Source organism: Rousettus aegyptiacus, unplaced genomic scaffold (assembly GCF_014176215.1).
Source record: "Rousettus aegyptiacus isolate mRouAeg1 unplaced genomic scaffold, mRouAeg1.p scaffold_m13_p_16, whole genome shotgun sequence".
In the NCBI taxonomy this organism is placed as follows: Eukaryota; Metazoa; Chordata; class Mammalia; order Chiroptera; family Pteropodidae; genus Rousettus; species Rousettus aegyptiacus.
The window spans coordinates 17,226,509-17,247,491 of NW_023416291.1; the positions used below are offsets into that span (position 1 = coordinate 17,226,509).

The 20,983-nt window shown below is 49.3% G+C and overlaps 2 protein-coding genes across 21 annotated transcripts in view; one reads left to right on the forward strand and one right to left on the reverse strand.

Annotated features, from left to right (window-relative positions):
* DCLK2 (doublecortin like kinase 2) overlaps positions 1-19,760 on the forward strand; it is a 129,867-nt gene extending 110,107 nt beyond the window's left edge. For 5 of the 12 annotated variants that reach the window (XM_036234296.1, XM_016144558.2, XM_036234295.1 and 2 more), the window contains 6 exons: positions 617-750; positions 1,127-1,204; positions 6,194-6,290; positions 6,886-6,966; positions 8,151-8,267; positions 13,255-19,760. In XM_036234296.1, the coding sequence (XP_036090189.1) occupies positions 617-750; positions 1,127-1,204; positions 6,194-6,290; positions 6,886-6,966; positions 8,151-8,267; positions 13,255-13,482 (735 nt within the window). In that variant the 3' untranslated portion in view covers positions 13,483-19,760. Of the gene's footprint in view, positions 1-616; positions 751-1,126; positions 1,205-6,193; positions 6,291-6,885; positions 6,967-8,150 lie in introns of all 12 variants that reach the window. The other 7 variants (XM_036234300.1, XM_036234301.1, XR_004955029.1 and 4 more) reach the window with 6 other exon arrangements.
* The window catches only part of LRBA (LPS responsive beige-like anchor protein), a 541,206-nt gene continuing 539,387 nt past the window's right edge, over positions 19,165-20,983 (reverse strand). For 5 of the 9 annotated variants that reach the window (XM_036234290.1, XM_036234287.1, XM_036234288.1 and 2 more), the window contains one exon: positions 20,352-20,442. In XM_036234290.1, the coding sequence (XP_036090183.1) occupies positions 20,352-20,442 (91 nt within the window). Of the gene's footprint in view, positions 20,443-20,983 lie in introns of all 9 variants that reach the window. The other 4 variants (XM_036234291.1, XM_036234293.1, XM_036234292.1 and 1 more) reach the window with 3 other exon arrangements.

The window sequence follows — 20,983 nt, forward strand, 5'->3', positions numbered from 1 at the left end:
ACGAGTGAATTTCACCGGTCACGCAACCAGAACACCGGGGGAGCGGTCGGTCATTCAAGTTCCGGCAGTCTGATCCCAAAGTTCATTTTCTTTCTCGACTCCCAAGGGTTTCCCCTCTGTAATATTTATATTCATCATTGGCAGTCCAGAGAATAGGTCTGAATTTTAATGTCTAAACTAAGCGTGCAAGTCTTAGAACACCTAGTGCCTTAGTGGGCATGTACTGAACACCATTTCTGAGGCTCTCCAGTGCCTCACACAGTCAGTTTTCTGCTTCCAGCTTTAGGGTCCTCTCGAGTCACGTCAGGTAAGCCGCCATCTACATCCCGAACTGTTGTGTCAGCATTCCCGCCTGTTCATTATACTCCTTCCTACGTAAGGACCTTTTCGCAAAGGTGGAAAATACTGTTTCTTTCAAATTCTACGTGATGACTCTGAAGAGAAATCAATTAGAACTCTAAAACATCACAGATAAACCATGGGTTTAATGTTACAAGGAGAGATTTCTTAGTTTATTAGTAAATGTATCTGTATCTTATTCCCGAATTCCAAGAGACCTCTTGGAATCACTGAGGGAAAAAAACAGCTTCTGATTGTCGGCCGGTTTCTGTTGCAGGTGTGTGAATATCCTGATGGAACCAAGTCTTTGAAACTGGGAGACTTCGGGCTGGCCACTGTGGTGGAAGGGCCTCTGTACACAGTGTGCGGCACACCGACTTACGTGGCTCCCGAAATCATTGCTGAAACCGGGTAAGACTCGCCGTGGTTTTGGTTAGTACCTTGCCTCTGGTGGGGAAAGGCGTGTTCTGCTCCTCCTGCTGTGTGTTCAGATGCCTCCTGGGACGCGGGAGGGCAGGAGAGACCGTTCTCTGCATCGTTACTTTGGCCTTAGGAACTTAAGTTTGTGCTCCTACCTTCAAGGGTGCTGGTCTTGGGACTGTGGCGGTAGCCCCGAAGATTGTGGTGAGATCGAGAGAAAAGTAGATGCTTTTGTCCAAAGAGCAATTAATTCCTCTACATGGAATGAGCAATTTGACGCTGAAAAGACCCTTTTTCTTCACTAAGGCACGTGGAGGGTTCTGGGAGTAATACCGTCTTTCTCTCCTTTCACCCGCTGTTTCTCTAGCTATGGCCTGAAGGTGGACGTGTGGGCAGCAGGCGTGATCACGTACATACTTCTCTGTGGATTCCCACCGTTCCGAAGGTCAGTGGCTCTTTGAGTGACAATGCATGATGTGAGGCCAAGACCTTTGCTTGGTGTCGGGCCCTCTGGGCTTCTTAGGGTCCTTCTTCTGTAAAGCACACCCATCGTCCCATGTCTGCAGTTGCCATGCTCAGCCTTTTTCCAAGGGAATGAGATTTAAATATCCTGTGACGGAATCTGATCCTTCTAGATAAACCTTTTTCTGGTTTTTAACGGCCGTCTCTTAATTTTTTAACAACCTGCTTTCCAAAGCATTTAGCCTAGTTCGCATAGAAACAAGAAATTCTCTTTATTTTAGTTTAACTTTATTTTATCTGTTCACGTATTATTTAATAAAGTAGAATTACAAGTACTTTCAGCACAGATAGGCCTGGGAGCAAAGATGGTCGACACTTGGCGACCGAGTACCTCACCTAGCGGGAGCAGAGGTGGCCACACAGGGGGTCAGGTGTGTCACGGAGGGCACATGCCACACTTCAGTGTCGGTTGCACATGGGGTGAGTGAGGGGCTTTTTTGATCAGTCCCATCTCCCTGTTTGAAGCAAATGAATGATTTGGAGCAGAAGTAGATGTTCATCTAATTTGATGATTTTCTTCTGAGTCTTCTTGAGCTCTCTTTTCATTTTAATCTCTTCTTTTGTTCACTTTACAACTGTTCATCAAGCAGCTGCTGTGTCCCAGGCACTGAGTACTGGGAATCAAATGCTAAAACTTATTCTCTGAGGTTATGATATTTATAGTGCAGTATTCGGTCAGTAAGTGAAAAATATGTTCGTTTCACTCCCCTCCCAATGTTTTATTATGAAAGCTTTCAAATGTACAGAACAGTTGAAAGTTTTATCTTTTAAAAATTATCAGTGTTCGGTTGAGTTGCATATTTTTACTGACTTTACAGTAAATATAAGACATTCAGTCATCATAAGATGTCATTCTCTAATTTTGAGAGTCTCAGGGTATGAAGACATCACAAGAATATCGATCAAGAAAAATAAACTAACTGAACATGAGAGCTTGGTTGAGGGCTGGAAATCACAAACATTTAACGAGAGACAGAGTGAGTGAGTGAGACCTTGTCCTCATGGCGTGGGTTGGGTTTCTATAAGTGGAAAGTTCTGTCTGGCTGTCAATATCTGGCTATTCCATCAAGGTCATTGCCTCGGGTAGGGTGCTCAGACTGTAAGATCACTGCACATGGCAGTTAACATTTCCTGAATAACAAACGCCCCCAAAAGTTAGGGCTGTCAGTTAGTTCTGTACATCAGTTGGGCAGGTCTTCTGTTCTGGGCTGGCTCCGTGAGGGCTTGGTGGCCCAGTGTACCTCACTCACATGCCTGATAGTTGGCTCAGTGTCCACTGGGACAACAGATATGACTCAGCCATGTGCCTTTCAGCTTCCAGTGGGCTAACCTGGGTTTCACATGATAGAGGATACAGGATTTTAAAAAGCAGCTGGAGAGAGGGCACATTCCTCTGCTTGAGCGTTTTCCAAGTCTCTGTTTGCCTCACCTTTGTTGATTGACGTCCCATTTGACCAAATGAAGTCAGATAGAGTAAATGTGGGAGAAGGTGAGGTGCGTACGTAGCAGATGGAGAATGGTTTGTGGTCAGTTTCTTAGTCACACTGCTCCCTGGCTGGTTTCAGTGATGACCTGTTTTGAGGACTGGTCACTCACAGAGGGTAGTGTATTTTGATAGCTGGTGATCTTGGGGCCAGTTATGACGTAGTTTGCTTCCATGGTTAACCCAAGTTGAGACCAGGGACCAAATTTCGAGGAATGTGTGCTCACAACTCCCTCTAGCGTCTCCACTTGCCAGTGCAGCTTGTGAGTCTTTTCTTTGACTTGGCTTTTTCCTTTTTAACACAAGTGAGACTCAGATGGAACAGATATGTAGCTATCGCGACTTGTTACCCAGTGGACTGCCGCTTCTTTGTGGGATCTGGAGATAAGCGTAGCTAATCGGAAGCAGTAAAGCTACGTTCTGAAATGTTTTGCCTTTTTATGTTATATTCAGAAACTGGTCCAGGTAGCTCACTTGACTGAAATTTACGAACATGCTTTCCTCTTTCATATGTTGTGGTGAAAGAGAATCTGTAATGTTAAATACTAGATACAGAGGCATCTTTACAACAGAGGCACTATGGAGAGATTTCAGAACCTACTATAACAAAAAGTATTTATAACAAATTATGGAAATGGTACCTTAAATAATGATAAATGTCAAGTAGGATTACATCTATATAAATTTGCACCTAAAATGAAAATACTTTAAACAGATATTTCAAAACATTTTCTTTGTTTTATACAAAAGATGATTTTTAACCCAAAGCTTTTTAATTGAAATCGTTACTTTTTAATTGAAATTGTTTTATCTTCTTTAAAGCTAGTATCATTTTTTTTTTTCTTTAAGGCTTTGGTTTTACCTTTCCATGTAGTCTTCATTCAATCTTTTCAACATCAGATTCATTGTTGCTAAGAAAGATATTGTTTTTCCAGAGGCAATCAACATCTTGGTTATTGCCTAAGCAAGTGTGTTCTTAGGGCCACTGCCAAAAAAAAAAAAAAAAAAAAATAGTATTTGCATGACTATATTGAGATTTTTTCTTATACACACCCCGTGAAATGTTTGAACATCATTTGTAAAATAGCTTACATTTGCAGGTTACTTTGCCTGATATTTGCCTTGCTTTGACTTACCATAGAAAAGAGAGAATACGTGCAAATTCTTTTGTTGTTTTTAAGGTTTTTCTTAATGGACGTTTTTAGACTCGGAGCACCTTGATCCAGAAGCTATAATATTTTAGAACGAAAAAGTGTCCTGAAACATCTCAGCCAGATTTTAGAGTACAAATGTGTTAATAAATCCAGTATAGATTTAATCAGAGTGGCTTTTAGTAAGTGTCTACTAAGAAGGATGAATTATCTTTAGCTTTCTGTTCTTTTCTTGAGGGCAGCCTGAAACTCTTTCAGCTCACAGTATGGATCCTTTGCGGTGCATCCTAATTGCCACTAGATCCTAGGGTTTTGTTTGTTGACTCAGGCTATTTTGCCAAAAACTGGAATGAATGCTGCAGACTCGCTTCCAACTTTTTAGCTGTTTAATAACAAAATAAAAGCCATATATATTGGCAAAATGTAAACCATGTGATTCCAGAAAAAATAATAATAAAAAAAATAGAAAAAAATAATTTAAAAAAATTAGTGGAATAAGAGAGAGGAATGGCTAACAGGAACAATTCTGGAAGTGGGAGATTTGTTTTCTACCTTCTAACATTGTCTCCTGGGCTCCTCTAGTTCCTTAAAGGTTTCTGTAAAATCTCATTGTGTTCTTAGGTGTGTCCTTCAATCATTTCGAAGGACAATTGAGCTGAGTTCAATCAGCAGAGAAATAATGAAAAGGAAAGAAAACATTTAGACATTTAGAAAGAAATGGTTGGTACACACTCAAAAAAAAAAAAAAACAACAAAAAAAAAACACTGTTTCGGAGAGCAGTGAGGCTCTCTCGCCTTGCCTAGTTATCTGGCCTGACTTTTGCTTCTCCGTGTGCCCTTTGACCCAGGCTCCAAGGACCAGCAGATGTGGCTTCGGCCGGGCTTATGTAGAGGCTGTGGATACTCGCAAATCTCACACACTCTACTCTTTCATAGAATTGGAATGAGGCAGCCACACTGTCCTATAGTCCTCAGAATTTGTCTCTAGACACTGCCCTCAGTGACCTATTTCTAGAGATAATACATGTGTCCTTGCCCAACCTGGGGGCAGGCGGCATGACCAGGCTCCTCCCAGATGGCTGGGCCTCAGGTGAGCACCCGAGCAGTGGGGCGGGAACTCCAAGGGAAATGCTGAACACTTGCCAGGTGAGGCTGAGCTCCCACTCCTGGACTTTAATCTTGACTCCTGCAGTCCACCTGAGTTTCCTGCTACAGCTCAAAAGCTAACGACTTCGCTCTCAGCCTTGACGCACCCGCCCGGGGCGGCGGGGCCCGTGGCTGTGCCGACGCAGCTTTCTGGGGGGGGGGCGGGGAGGGGGGCGCTGAGGACGTCCAGCTTTCTGGAATTTTCCCAGCAGTGTTTTCACATTTCCACGTCACAGTCCATCAACAGTCCAATCGTCATGTGTTCGTTAGGCACCGGCTCTGTTGCGAGTGAGTGCACCTTTCGAGGGTGGGACAGTTGGGCACAGGCCGGGGGTGGGGACGCCCACCGCAGGATGGGGAGGCACGTTTGCCTCAGCCTTTGCAGTTCTAGTCGATGTCCTTGCACCTGGGCTCTTTCTCTCAGGCTGAGGTTAGCTGAACGTCAGGTTCCGACGGAGCGCTCACCGTGTCATGGATGTTTTATCCAGATTCCGAACGCCTTGTGACCCTCTCACATGTCGGCTGCTTCACGAATCTCTGGCTGTTTTATTGCAAAGTTGGAAAGGGGAAAGGCACGGAGAGCCGACGCAGATTTGCTGCTTTTCTACTCTTATCACCGTGAGAGATTCAGCGAGGGCAGAGGCTGTGGTAGTTTTTTTTTTTTTTTTTTTTTTTTTAAATGAGGGTTGATCTTATTTGTGGAGTCCATTTCTCCTTGGGTCTTTTTATCGCGGCAAAATATACGTGACACGAAACGCATCGTGAGCCATTTTCAGTGTTCAGTAGCATCGGCAGGTTCACGAGGTCGTGCGGACGTCGTGCCAGCCGTCTGCAAACTGTGTCATCTCCCCACGCCGAAGCCCTGGACCCACTCGACAGATTCTTGCATCTGTGTCTCCTCTCTCTCCCTCGTCTGTCCCCTCCCTCCCTCCCTCTCATTCCCAGGCCTATGGAAATGGTTTTGGTAGTTCATTGTCTAAAGGGGAAAAGGTGTCATCGCAGATGCAGCGGAGGCGTGACGTGCCCACGCCGACGAGACCGGACCGCGCTCCCCACTCTTCCCGTGAGCATTTCGTTGAACAAGAACTGTCTGCTGACTCTGCCTCTTCTTCCGTGTCTTTGTCACTGACAGTGAGAACAATCTCCAGGAAGATCTCTTCGATCAGATCCTGGCTGGGAAGCTTGAGTTTCCAGCGCCCTACTGGGATAATATCACGGATTCGGCAAAGGTACCGTGCCTGGTGTCCAGGGGCCCTTGCCTCGCGTGGGGCCGGAGCCACTCTTGGTGTTGAGCTCCAAGTCTGTCTGGACTTTCAATGTGTGGTTCTTTTTTTTTTTTTTCTTCATTCCATTACGCAGTCTCTGAAACTCTTAACTAAATTCCGAAAGCCGGACTGGCTGTCGTCCCAGTTTGCCGCTACATCCTCCTTTGCTCCTCTAAGCCCTGAACATTTGTTCTGTCATTTATTCAAGAACTATGTCTTGGACAGACATCAGAACGTAGGAATTCACTTGTGACATAACCCGAATTGCCAAAAGGAGTAATTCCACGGTGTTACACTGTGGAAGGATGAAAATGACCAGAGCTCTTAGGAGGGAACATCTCATTTAACGAAGACTCAGGAGACGCCTTCCTGTCTCTCCCGCTGGGTGCGATTGCCTCATAGGCACTGGGAGTGTCACTGATAATAGCTTTTCAGTTCAGATGGCTGAGCGGTGTTGGCCGTTCTTTGAAGCACTTGGTGCAAACTCCGCTTTCTGTGTGTATGCTGGAATTACCTCCTTTCTTCTCCTTTAGGACATTAAGCCTTTGTTTCTTTCCAGGAATTAATCAGCCAAATGCTTCAGGTAAACGTGGAAGCTCGGTGTACTGCGGGACAAATCCTGAGTCACCCCTGGGTGTCAGTAAGTACCCACATCCCTTGGGGAATGCGCACCTGTGTGCTCTGGGGCCAGCAGCAAGCATCCTTGCTGTGGCTCTTTGCACATGCAGAGCTCGGCACCCAAACTCCGCGGCAGGGAGAAGGTCTCCTCTATGGATCGAGTGGCGTGAAGCTGGGGCTCTAGGGGACGGCAGCTGGCGCCGGGCCCCCGTAGTGTTCAGTTCTGCTCTGGGAGTGACCTGGGCGTGACTCGTGACTGCCCGTCTCTGGGCCTCAGTTCCTCCACTGCAAAAGGAAAGGGTTGGCTGGGATGTTCTCTGAGGAGCCTTTCGGCTTCCGCCTTCTGTAGTTCTGGGGTTTGAGGGTTTTCAGGATCTGCCCAGATAGGAGCACGTTTCAGACTCGGATCTCTGTCTCCGTGGCACGTGGCCAGGGGAGACCTCCTGCTGTGGGCGGGGAATCTGACACAGTCCCTTCTGGAGCTGGGCACAGGACATGGCGTGTTGACTACGGTTCCTTTGTGCTCCGTGGTGCCTCTGGGTTTAGGATAAACACAGCCCTATAGATGGCGGCCGCAGGAACGTTTGCGAGTCCCTCCTTCCCAGAGGCTCCAGGAAGGTGAGGCTAAGGGGCTGCGCCCAGGGTTGTCGCCCACAGCCCCTTGTGCACCTCCACCACCTCCGCTGTCCCAGACGCCCGGTGTCTGGGCTCAGCCTCTCTGGACCCTGCAAAATGACTTGGCTCTTGGGCCAACTAGCTTAGATTCTACATTATTTTATAAACAATAAAGACTAACAGCTAGCTGGGTTCTTGATTAAAATGACAAACTGTCCCTTAATGTCGGGGTTTCCGGGAGAAGGATCTGTACTGTTTTATGTGGTGTTTGTATTGGGGGACGGGTCTCAGAACCCCGAGGAACGTCTTCTTTGTGCCACTGGAGACCTGTGCTCACCCTCGGCCTCAGCCTACTCTGGGCCGCAGGAGCGGGGTGAATGGTGGGGGGGGGGGGTCTGTCGGAGGACCTGGGGCTGTGGGATGACAGGAATCGTTTTTAGAAGGTCATCGTTGCCCTAACCTCCAGTAAATGGGCCCGTTTGGGAAGAGGTGGAGGTGGCGGCGGTGATGGTGGTGGTGGGTGCCTTCTAAGGAATAGACAGTTAGTTACCCGTGAGAACCAAATCCGCTGTGCTTGATTCTCTTCTGTAGGACGATGCCTCCCAGGAGAATAATATGCAGGCCGAAGTAACAGGTAAACTAAAACAGCACTTTAATAATGCGCTCCCCAAACAGAACAGCACCACGACCGGGGTCTCCGTCATCATGGTAAGTGGAGTGTGCGGCTCTGCCGTGGGCAAGCCGAGGTGTCTGGCCTGCCCGCTCAGCCGGCACTGACTCTGCCGTGGGCAAGCCGAGGTGTCTGGCCTGCCCGCTCAGCCAGCATTGACGCTTCTAATGTAAGCAGCCAAGTGCCCCCCATGCTCCTCTTTTCGAGGTTGGCTTGGCTCGGGAAGTGCTCCCATCATCCTGTCCCAGGCCAAGTCCTGGGGCAGGGGATCGTGCAGGCGCCAGCAAGGCCAGGCCCAGGCACCGAGGAGCCGCTGGCCCCTTCTGGGCTGGTGGCCTCCAGGGCAGCTGCCTCTGCCCTCCTCTGCTTCCTCATCTGGAGAGGGATTCTCAAGCCTGGCTGGGATTTACAGCATAAAGGAATATAAACCCTGAATACTCGAGGCTGCAAAAATAGGTTATTTGAGGCATGAATTATTCTTTCTTTGAGACTTGGGATAAGAAACAACCAAAGTTGAACAAATGCCATTTAAAAAAAAAAAATCAGTGTTTTGTGGCTCTTAAAAGCACAAAACAATGTAAAAAAAAAAAAAGTTCAGACTTGGTAAAAGGTTATGAGAAATCAGTAACAATGATCCCCATATTCTTTCAGACTTTGCTTCTTCCACAGTATTTTTAAGGCAGTGTACCTAAATCCACAAACTCACCAAATTACAAGTGACATTAAAGAAAGTGGAGTAACGTTAAAGTGAGCTCAGCAAAAGGGAAAAGACGGGCAGGACAAGTAAGCCAAAAGCGTGATCAGCATGCGGGACCCGGCCGTCCAGACTCGATCCTTGCCGAGGCTGAGCTGAGCCTGAGCCGAGCCGAGCAGCAGAGCAGCTCCGCTTCTCCCCAGCTGCTACGGGGCCGCGTCGGACCCCCTGCTCGGCCGACACCACTCACAGCGTTGGGGGGCAGGCGAGGGGGCACCTTCCTCAGAGCCAGAGTCAGATGGGGTGCCTTCAGAATCAGACTTTGGAAGGAGGTGGGCGGCTGAGCTGTCAGCATCTGGCCCACCCTGACAGCATGGGGCCTTAGCAGCTCCAGAGCCACCCGGGGGCCCGACAGCTCATCATGGGCTCTCCCTACGTCTCCGTCAGTCTCACCTGGCACAGACCCCCTCACCTTCTGGAAAAGGCTTGACTTGTTTCCTACCCAGCTGGAAGGAAAGCAGGCGCTTATTCTCATGGCACTTTATAGTCTGGGAACCTGAGGAGATCCAGATCGACCCTGGAGGGAAAGCACCTCCCCCACCCGCCCCTCCCGGGAGGCCTGAGCCTCCGGATGTCCTTGCAACTCCCTCCCCACGCCCCTCTGCTGCCGGGAAGTGTGCTCTCACCAGCTCTGCCCTTCCCCAGACAAAGCATGCAAACGGGCTCTTCCGACATGTTGCAGGACTTCAGGGTGCTCTGTGCCAAAATCATGGGAAGGCCTCTTGAGTTGTGGTTTTCCTGGCATTTCGGCAGCGTTCTGCAGAAAGCCTGAGCAAGGGTTGTCACAGAACTACAGCTTAGACACTTTGAAAACAGCCAGCTTGACTGAGCCAACAGCATGAGGATGTTTTCAGGTGATTCGCTTGGGAGGCAGGCACTGACGAGAGACTGTTCAGCCCGGCCACCTGCTACAGTGTTAGGCAGCTTCTGGGGAAATTTAGAAAAATAAAGACAGTATAGATTGGCACACTTGACATAGTGAAAAATCTTAAGAGTGATTTGTTAGAATCAAAATTTAATGATTGTATTCTTTAAGTTTCATAGTCTCCCAGAGGAAGAACCTTTACCTGTGCTCAGGGCTTATGAGAGTTCCACACTGGTCTCCTGGATCACCTGTTGACTCGGGCCCGGATAGGAATTGCTGGCCTAAGGCCTGTGGCCTGCCGAGGTTCCGGAATGGCCTGGCCCTCTGCCCTCTGGCCCAGTATAGGGTCTATTCTGAATAGTGACATTTATACCCCTCCAAACCTATATCTCATGGTTGACAAATAGACTGTTTCCACTTGCTGATGGGAGTTCCACAGTCACATTTCAAACTCGGCTTTAACTGGGTTGTTTCCATGAATGAACAGCCCGTTATCGTTCATAATTCAACGGCGATTGTAAATGTTGCGTGTTTACATGTGTGTTCAGCTGCCACTGTGAGCATGCGGGTGGGGCTCCATGTCACCCCATGTTCCCTACACAACTCTGCAGGTCGTTAGCTCTGAGGAACTGCTGAGTGACAGTACCATGTTCAGTACCTTCAGGAGAAATCAGTCAAGCTGGTCTCTGGAGGTACCAATTCTCGGTGGCCAAAAAGCCGGCCTGCACATTTTGGCTTTCCCCCGCAAGCAGGGGCGAAAAGGGCTCCGCGGGGACTTGGCGCTAATCCTCGGCCAGCTGAGGACCTGACCCGGGGCACGGTTGTGTGGGGGCAGCTTGCGGTGCTTCCGTGTTGTTATCCTCCCCTCCCCGTCACTGTGTGTGCGTTCCGCCCTTGGGAATGGTTTTAAATGTTTTGTTTTTTAATATTAGAAAGAATCACAAATGGCTCTCCCTGGTATTACATGTTCTCATAACTGGATTAAGTATGTGAGGCTCATATGGTTTCCTACCGATGCAAATAGTAGTGGAAATAGTGCATCAGAGTTTGCGGTGGAACCCTCAGGTGGCCGTTGTGTAACCTGTCGGCTGTCACCCCAGTGCTTTTTTTCGCCTTCGCCCCCCCAAAGTTGGTGCTTGAGGTGAGAGAAATCAGAGGATAAGAATGGCAAATAACAGTGGAGGAAAGTAACGTTGATGCCGTTGTCTGCGTTTTATTTGACAGTTTGATTTGAGAGTTTGAGAGACACTTCCGAGTTTCACTCTTGACCCAGTTCAGACTGTGGGGAACCCCGAAGCAGAATTCTGGTATTCGACACACTTCGCTTAATCCGAGCGACTTCTGATTTCTCGGCCCCTCTCAGGTCTGCATGCTTGTCTCCGACTTCTGACACCGGCGTCCAGCTCTTAGCTTCCTGTCGGTGTGCGCCTCCTGTACCTACTGACATCCTTTTTGGCCAGCCAAGCACACCCTGGGAAAACTTTATTTTAAAACTTCTCCGCTTGCCACCTTGCCTTCCTTCGCAGGTCAAAAGCTGGCAAATGCACAGGAGGAGGACTCCAGTAGTTCTCCCGAGAAATGCTGGTTTTCACTTAGATGGAAAGGCATCTTTTAGTGACTGACCGCATCAGATGGGTACCTTCGTGAAGGCTTTTGTTCTCTTTTTCCAACTACATTTCCAAAGATGCATTTTTCTCAGTAAGACAGTGTAGAGGCAGCTAGCCTTTGGGATAGGAGAAGAGAATTATACTAGATAAGATTTTGATTTAGGACGGGCCTGTGGTGTTGGGTTGCACCGCATTTTCTCTCACTTGTCCATAGTATGCTGAGAAAGGACACAGTGCATTTGCAGAGAGCGCTTATCATCCTTCCCAGTGGGCTCATCCCAGCCACAGGGACTAGAAAGCGCCCTCTTGTGGCAGAAAAGGGAATTATCAGGACCCCGGGTCTCGCCCCGCATCTTGACCTCAGAAGCGATGAATTCAAATGGCGTGTGCTTTCCCCGCTCAGCGGGGGATTGCGCTTCTTTCAGGGGGGGAGGTTTGGGAATGATCGGGGCTTAATTTGAGAGAAAGGAAACTGTTTCGATCGTGTTGCTTCTGTTTAAAGTAAGTCTAGTTTCTGTCCCTGCTTCTCTCCCCGCGCCTCCTGCCTCTCCCGCTGCCTGCATTGCTTGCCTCTGCCTAGGTCCAAGGCCACGGTACGTACTAACTGCACCGCGCTGCTTTGTTCGGCTGCACACATGCGTGTCCTCTTCACGGAAAGAGGAGAGGAGAAATAACTGGAGAAGTGTTGGTTTCCTTCACGCAGGATAGATTTTGTGGCAGAAAGAGGGTGGCTGGGCCGTCTCTCGTACTACGGCCCGGGACGCTCGATGAGAGCGATGCTCAGCGTCTGCTCTGGCTTTTTTCAGTTACCTCTTCTGCAGGTAATTGAAATTGCCCTGGGAAATTGCCAGATGTTCAGCCTGAGCTGGGAAGGAAGGGCCTCTGGAAAACACGTATTCGAGGGTTGACACCAAGTGCCCTGTAGGCAGCCGCACCAGTCTATCTGAGAAATCACTGTAGTTTATTCGTATCCGCCACCCCACCCACAGGGAAGTTAGACCATAAACCGCCTTCGCCTTCGGACGGTGTACCTTTTAGCTAAAGGTGCCTGAGAGCTGAAAGCTCCCCCACGTTTGCAAAGCCCGGTGAGATGGCAGCTGTCTGGACAAGCTCACTGGACAAGCAAGAAATATTCACACCGAGTCAGTGGAGGAGAAAAGTAGACTAGACCCATCTCCCAGGCCAGGGTCAGGAAGGAAGGCAGTTTCCTCATGTTCGTGGCTATTTCTGTGCTCCCTGACAAGCTGAGTGGATTAAAAACTTTGGGGCTGTGATGAGGTCAAGAAGAGCCGGTGAGGGGATTGTGGAGGGCCATTGGATCCCCAGGGCTTTTACAGATTGTGCAGCCACGTGGGTCGTAAGGGGATTCCTTATTTATACGACACATGAGAATCTTTTCCATTTGTGACAGAGAACTTCCTTTGGAACCGTTGACTGTCAGAGCCCCAGCATTCTCCCAGGGTTTGCTTACTGTCCAGGATTCTTTGGGCTCCAGGTGTGGGTGTGGGAAGACGCACTCAGAAGTGAGGCGCAGCTCAGAGCTAGAAGCGGCCCGCCCCAGGCTGCCACTGAGGGCCGGCACACGCTCAGCCACAGGAGCGGAGGCCACGGGCCGCCCGTGGCCCGGGCGGGGGCCCTAAGCCTGCGTCGCTCCGTGGCTGCTGTCGGAAGGGAGGCCGAGGTTATTTCTCCTCTTCTGTTTCTGAGTCCCGTGCATGCTCTGTGGTGCGCTCCGTCGTGGCGGCGTTGCCCCGGGCCCCGGCCAGGCTAACCTGTCGTCTCTGCTGCTCTCTCCTCAGAACACGGCTCTAGATAAGGAGGGGCAGATCTTCTGCGGCAAACACTGTCAGGACAGCGGCCGGCCCGGGACGGAGCCCGCATCTCCAGTTCCTCCCTCCGCCGAGGAGAGCCCCGTGTCCGGGGCGGCAGCCTCGGCCCCTGCCCCTCTGGAACCCCCCACACCCCCCTCCCCTCCTGCTGCCACGGGCTGTGAGCGGGCAGGGACCTGGCGCCGCCACCGCGACTGACCGACTGACCGACCGGGGCGGACAGGCCTGAGCCGCGCCGCCCTCGGACGCCGAGCCCCCCTTGCTGACCGCCGGCTGCCAGGAGCCCAGGGCCCTGGGCTCGGCCTCGCTTCGCGTCTGGGCTCTGCCTTCCGGTGCCTGGAGGTGTCGAATGCCGCGTCAGCTCGGGTGGCAGGTATTCAGAGTGGCTTGTTTTAAATTATCTGAGTTTCAGTTCAGTGGACATTTTACAGCGTCACCAGGAGAATGTGAACCTTTTTTCCAGCATTTAATGCATTTTTATAGAAACACTTCGGATGAGCCATGACCCCTCGTTTCAGTAAACTCGGAGTGCTCCTTTTTTCTTACAAAGAACTTAGAACTGCGTTTGTCCCTGGGTGGGTGTCCTGTGAGAGGTGGCATGGCACCTTCCTCTGCTGATGGGGGCTGGAGGACTGGCTTCCCCGGGGAAGAAACGAGCACGTAAGAGGACAGTCTGGTCATCGGACTCCAATCCCAGACCGCCAGACGTGCGTCCAGGTGCCCGGGGAGCAGCCGCGAGTGCTGGGCTCCCTTAAGAAAACACTGGATATTTATTTCTACACAGACCATAGGGGAAGGTCACTTTCTTCCCTAAATAAACATCGTGTGTTTCCCCCCAACTCTTCCCACATACGATTTAAAACTGCTAACGAAGTTGCCCTTTGGGCTTTTTAATGAAAGGCCTGACGCCTGTGGCATCTCGGGCGAAGGCGGTTTGGTTTCTTCTCAGCAAGCCGGCTACCAGCAGAGCAGGATACACGAGGCGTCCTGAGCAGCCACCGGTCTCCTCTCGTCATCTGCTTTTTATCCAGAGCCGGCAGAAACAGCCAGGAAACGCGGGAGCACGGGCTGGCCGGCCGGGGCGGGAGGTGCTCTGCAGACGCGCCCTGTTACCCACCTTCTGGAAGGCTGCGGGCAGTTTTCCCTTGTTTTCCACCCCCCCGCCCCCCCCCCCCCGCTCTTTTTAATAATTGTACATAATCTGTGTATTTGTTTTACCTGCTCATCTTCTAAACCGGTGGGCCCTGTAGTTCGTTCTCATTGTTAGATTTCTGCCTCCTACAAGTGTACCCAACCTGCAATAAACTTTTCCTTATTGAAAAAAAAACGAAGGAATCGGGGCGGGCAGAGGTTTCTGTGTTGTCGTTTTGGGAAGATGTGCGGCCAAAGGCCCAGGGCCCGGTAGGTGCCGGTGTCTGTTTTTCATGACGTCTCGGGCCCGTGAAGGGAAAGAGCGATGCTTGGGACGAACAGGTAGGGATGCGCTTCGGTGAACGTCGATGTGACCACAGGTCCAGAAGCTCATGCAACAAAAGCTCAAGGATAAACAGAGATCGTTGCTAAACAGCAGAGAAATCACAGAACCAACAGCAGGAAGGTGAGGCTTTGTGGGAAATGGGGATCAAGGCATCCGTTCCGGCCTGCCTCTCTGTCTCTCTGTCTCTCGCCATCTCTGCCTCTTTCTCTGAAATCGTGTGATCTCCTGTCTCTGCTTTCGGTGCATTTTGGCTCCTGCTTTCTGTTCCCTCGTCATGTCTGCTTGCCTGGGGCTCTGACCACGGGTACTGTGTCTGTCCCCAACTTCTCAAGGCTAGACAACTCCAGGGCTTGAAACCATATGCTTTGACCCTAGATCCCTCAGTTCAAATAGCCGTCCGAATGTGGTGATTAGGCGACGATTTCTCTCCAGACTGACACGGACTCATGATCCAGAGTCTGGTTACAAAATGTAGCTGGGCGTCCTGGACCCACAGCCGCAGCAGGTGCCAGCTTCGGGAGGAGGGCAGATTCAAAAGAGCCATGATGGACAGCTCTGGGCAATGCTGCTCATCTCGCTCCTTACCAACTGTTCAGAGCCAAAACTTTCATGGCTCCCAGTGGAAATGAAATCGTTAATGGAGGACGTAAAGGAAGGAGCATAAAGACGAAAACAGTGGTGGAGCAAGGCCCTCTGGTGCTGGTCAGAGCCCGAACCCTGACAGCCCTCCCCTGAACTGGAAGTTCAAAGACATTTGCTAAAGACTTAAGAAAACGCATGGCCAGGGCAGTGCCAGTCACTGGTGATGGGATGGAGGAGCACCTTCTGTCCGGCACATGCTCCCGTCCTCTGCGCCACACTTGGGGTGGCTTGGGACATGGTGAGGGGTGGGGGGTGGCCTAGAGAAAGGAAGGGCCTGGTTAGTACTTAGATGGGAGACCACCTAGGAAGACCAGGTGCTGTAGGCGTCAAAAAAAAAAAAAAATGATCTCAGCAGTGAAAACACTAGTCCAAACCTGCGGTGTGGAATCTAAGTGTAAAGTCCTGTGATTCTGTTACAGAGCTGTCCGAGGCCTGGCTGGGCACTGCTTCACGTGAGAGAGGTAGGAGTGGAGAATTTCACTGATCACTGTTTCATTAGATGCCAAGAGAGCTGCTTACATGTCGGCATGACCTTCAAGTGCCTCGTGAGAAGTCTGTGCGTGGGGTAGCTGAGCCCTCCCAGGCATGGAGCTGTTCCGGGACCCTCAAGAATTGCAGTGCAGGTAAAGCAGTTGTCACCCAGAGGAGGCTGTCCTTGTAACTGAGCTGCCCCCTCTAGGTGGTCAGAGATGCTTTAGAAGGGACGTGTGTGTCACAAGGTGGCAGTCAGCGGGTGAAGGGGAGGCTCCTGGCAAAGTAGAAGACTGAGAATAAGGTTATCAGAGCAGGAGTGTGTGTGTTTTGTGAGAGGAAGAAAGAGAGTCATTGCTTTGGAGGGAGGCTGATGCGTATTCAACTTCGGTTGGTTTTAGCCAGTGGATTTTAAGTGACTATCAGATGATAAAACCCACAGCCTTGAACTCAGAGGCAGGTAGCTGTAGGGAGGAGTTGCCACCATTATATAGCTGAGAGGGACAACGGGTATGTTCGGTATAGTGACCGTCATTTGCTCCTGTCATTGCCCCTTCCCAAACACAAGCCCTTTCCTTTGGGGTGGAGCTGGTGCCTTCACCCCAGCGGGTGAGCTGGGAGGGCTGGGCACCTGTCTGTGCTGAGGCTGAAGTTAGGGTCTGGAGAATGTCAAATTATCCAAGTCCAGAGCTGCAGAGCAGCTGGCTGCTTCCTGCCAGGTCTGAGGAAGGAGCGAGCCTGCCCAGCTCCCTCCAGATCTCGGTTTTGGCAAGGGAAAGTGTTCCTGAACCTCAGGCAGAAAAATAATTCATGTTTCTGGCATAGGACGGCGGAGGCCTCAGAATTCACAGGAATATAGCTCGCCTAGAGGCCAGACCACCTCGGTTTCATGAGCAAAATGCGATGCCCCTGCTGAGAGCACTCTGTTCTTCTGGTTTGCAACAATGAGGACGGGCAGTGAGTGTCAGTGTCATGAATAGGAGCCTTGGATTTTTAAAATTTTATGACCGGGGATCCAAGAAATGCATCAGGGACTCTGCTTTTCAGATCTAAAACAAAACAAAACAAAACGAAAGGTGTTTGTCCCACTTGTCTGAGAGGGTGTAGAAATTATTATTTTGTTACTTCACTGATTTGCCAGGTACGGTCTCGTCCTCCCTTTTTTCCCGTTAGGACGTTTGGAGACTTCCCGGCTGCCTTGCTTCCCCTGCGGTGAGAGCTGGCGATGCCTGCGTGGCCGACGCTAGGACACGGCACGTGCCACCCGGGAAGTCGCTGAGCAGGCTGCTCTCCCGCTGCAGCAGGAAGCTCTCGCCTTCGTCAGGGCAGCGAGGGGGCGGGGACAGCCCGGAGGAGGCGTGGGTGCGGGTGCTGATACGCATGGCTCGCATGGCTCGTGCAGGTTTCGAGATTTCAGTCCCGCCCCCTTTTCTGTTTGCGATGTCGCATGGCCTCACTTGATGACGGGAGGCTACTCCGCCATCTGAGCAGACACCTGGAGCTGGCGGAGCTTCTCTGCCGTGCTCCGCGGGGGGCCCTTCCGGATGTTTAGAGACGCTTCTGCGGCTTGGTGCGGAGGGATCGGTCCCTTTGGCCCGCTGTGTCTCCAGCAGTGATGGACAGTGGGGCAGGACTGACGCAGAAGGACCAAACCGGGCCCACGGTTTGCATGGCCAGGAGCTCTTGACATCGTACGGGAGGTACCTAGTGAAAGTCTCTCCCCTCACACTCCCATCTTGATGCATCTAATTGTTGTCTGCTGTTTGCACTCAATTCTAGTTGCCGAAAATTCAGGGTACAAAGTGGACGTGCAGTCTGGCTGCAGCCGGGGTTCCCTGGCCATCTCCTGTGGACCTGACCTGCACGACCTCCGCATCCCACCGGCCGTCTCACAGCGAGGTGGGAGGACCCATGGCGCCAGGTATGTGTGAGCAGCCCTGGCCTTTCGCCCGACTCTGCTCTTAGAGCCGAACGGAAAAGGGCCGGGTTGTCAGTGACTCACCTCACGTCCCACAGCTTCTCGTGTTCCCGTGCAGGGTATTTCGAATCTTCCTGTCTGGTATGCTGAGACGTAGGACTGAAGGGCGACGTTTTTTTCAGGAGGCAGAACCGTTTGTTTTTACCGAATTGATCTGTGAAAGCATTTACTTACGGAGGTCGGCCGTGCTTGGGGACTGAGATGCTCATCCGAGTGACTGGTCCGCCAGTCCGTATCGGTGTGCTCGGCAGGATTTCGTCGTCTCTGCTCTCTAAGCCCTCATCCTTTCCTCCGGAGATCCTAGTGGTATTTCTGGAATTACAGAGCCTCAGGGACTTGACTGGTGATAGTTCAGAAAGAATGCATATGGTCAGGGAGAAAAAATCTTAATTTCTCGAGGCGACGCATCTGAAAGCCAGGCGTAAGTCACTGCATGTGACTGAGCTGTTGTCCACTTACTGCATGCGCCGCCGTGTTTCCTGTCTGATGTGGTTCATCCACTTTCATCCCAAACCATGTTAACTTTCTCCCCTAATTGGTTTACATTTAAAGTAATGCTTTTTTTTTTTTTTTTTTTTTTTTGAGTTAGAACTGGATAAATGTTTGACTGTCAGGTGAATCCTGACAGATACTGTACTAAATAGATCCTGTCCTTAAGAAGCCCTTGCGTTGATGCCGGCTACATTTGTTAACTGCAAATTCAGTTAATTTTCCATGGTTCTAAATTTTAAACACAATCAGAGTGATAGAGGCACTGGTTTTCTTCTCGGGCTTCAAGAGGAAGCTGCTCTATTTGTTAACTTTGCTTCAGGAGTTTCGAAGCAATGTGGCCGAAGTGTCACAGGCATCCCTGTCTTCTGCCATTTCTCTAAGATTTCCAAAGCACGGATCGTAGGTTAATACCAGTGAGGGCGTTTAGCTAACGTCACCAGTCACAGGGGTGTTTCCTGGGTTCTAAGATATACTTTCCCTCTCCCACATTTTACCGTCTGTTATCTTCTTTAATGGTTTATAAAGCGATTGTGGATCGTAAATGACGCAGTACATAAAGTTCCTCGTTTGGTCATTTGATAGATGCAGGTTTAGTGTTCTCATTCGTGTATGTCTCAGTGAGAGGGAGCTATCTGGACAGAGAAGGCCCGTGTTCTGGTTTTCATTCAAGAGAGTTTCTCATTGGTGGTTGTTCAAAATCTATAATTTAACCAGTTTGGCTTTTTTTTTTTTTTTAAACTTGCAAACAATTGTTTTATCAGTATTTTAAAATTAGGAGTGAAAAGGTATTGCCAAAACTTCAGTTATAAATGTCATTTAATTTTTTTTTTTTTTTTTTTTTTTTAATCAAACTGTGTTGTTCCACTCTAAATCTTAGGTTTTAGAGAAGAGCTGAATGTGTAGAAAAGTATAAGGGGACCCTTGTAGGTAAGCCGCAAGAGAACAGAGATGGAATGTCAAAGCTCACAACTTACAAAGAATTTATTTATGCAATACAGATCTTTTCTCAAATATTTTTCACAGAATTCCATACAGCAATCTACTAGAAAAGTAGGATTATACAACACCAAAATAACATTGTTTCTTAGTACAAATTGCTAATCAAAAGGAAGGTGCAGATAGTTTGGTAACAAATAGAAGGTAAGAGGGGGTGTTGCTTAATACAGCACCTGGAGCCTCCCTTCCCAGACCCAGGGTGGGAGAGGGGGAGCCCCCAAAGGCCCTGCCTCAGCTCGGGCCCAGTCACACCTCAGGGCTGAGCTTTGGTACTTGCAACTTTAAAACAGACGCTGTGAGCCCAGTAACATTTCCATCATTTCATTTTGGTATGCGATGAGGATGACAAATCACAAAAACATTGTAAATATTTCACACTTGCTATAACATTACATCTTTTATGTTAACCACACAATAAAATAGCCCTCCCAAAACCACAATTTCCTAGGTCTAAAACATGCTTGAAGAAGAATATGGATAGAAATAATTCACTGAGATGTTTTAAATTACATTTACCATAATTTAAACATTACTATTTAAATCCCAGAAATTTCAGCACTTAAGAAGCACAATTGTTTGGAAAAAATACAGGACCCAAAGTACAGCATAAAATTCCCCTATCCCAGTATTATAACACACTTCCCTACTAAAATCATATATTTGTCAAGATTACAGATAAATGGGAAGTGTTTTTTTTTTCATAATATAGCTAGAATAAGTGGGTTTATTCACTCCACTGTAAGTTTCCATAATTGGTGAAAATAGACTTCTCGATATGACTAAAAATATAGATTTTTTTTTAAACTACAGAACCCAGCAGCCAGTTTTCTGCTTTGCTATACCCACCCCCAAAGTCGAGCAAAGTCTACAAAAATAGCAATTAACTTTAAAAAATATTTTGCTTAAGAGCAAATTTAAGTTACATTCATATGTGATAGCTACTTCTAAAAGATGCTCCAGGGAACCCCGCCCGCCCCGGTTGGGGGCAAGGCTGATGTGTAGCTGTCACCATCAGTAGCGGGTTTGGTATTCATGATGCCACCGGTTAAAGTCGTTGTAGAACAGGACGATGCTTCCTGAGGCCATGCCAGCAATGATGCACCTGGGAGAAGCACAGAGCGAGGGTTTATAAACCTATTTATTTCTTAGGGCTCCGTTACTAAAAGAGCTGCCCTCCCTAAATCCACAAGGAGAAGATGGAAGATGGCAGCCCTTCAATTTATGAGAAGTAAGGTACGCTTTTCGATGACTAAAATGTAGCCCCAAGTAAGCTTAGAGTGCCACTTCCGACACTCTACAAGGATTCAGGCCATAGCTTATTTTTTTTTTTTTTTTTTATTGAAAATACAGCCAGTCCACGTAGATGAGGCACTAAAACCTGAGCAGGCTGATAACTTCCACGCAGGGGCTGGGCTGGAGAGCCTTATCTTTTAGGTTAGGTATCAGAATCGAAAGAAAGGATCACCAGCTCAAAGTCACTGCTGGTGGAGGATGCAGCCAATAGTCCAGTGGCAGATCTGTGACAGGCAGATAATGAGTGCAGAGTAAGGAAGCGGAGCGCTGACCGTAATCTGGGCTGGGCGCTGCTCGGCAGAACAGTCCATGTCCGTCATGCTCTAGGGAGAGCGAGGCCTAGTTCTCAT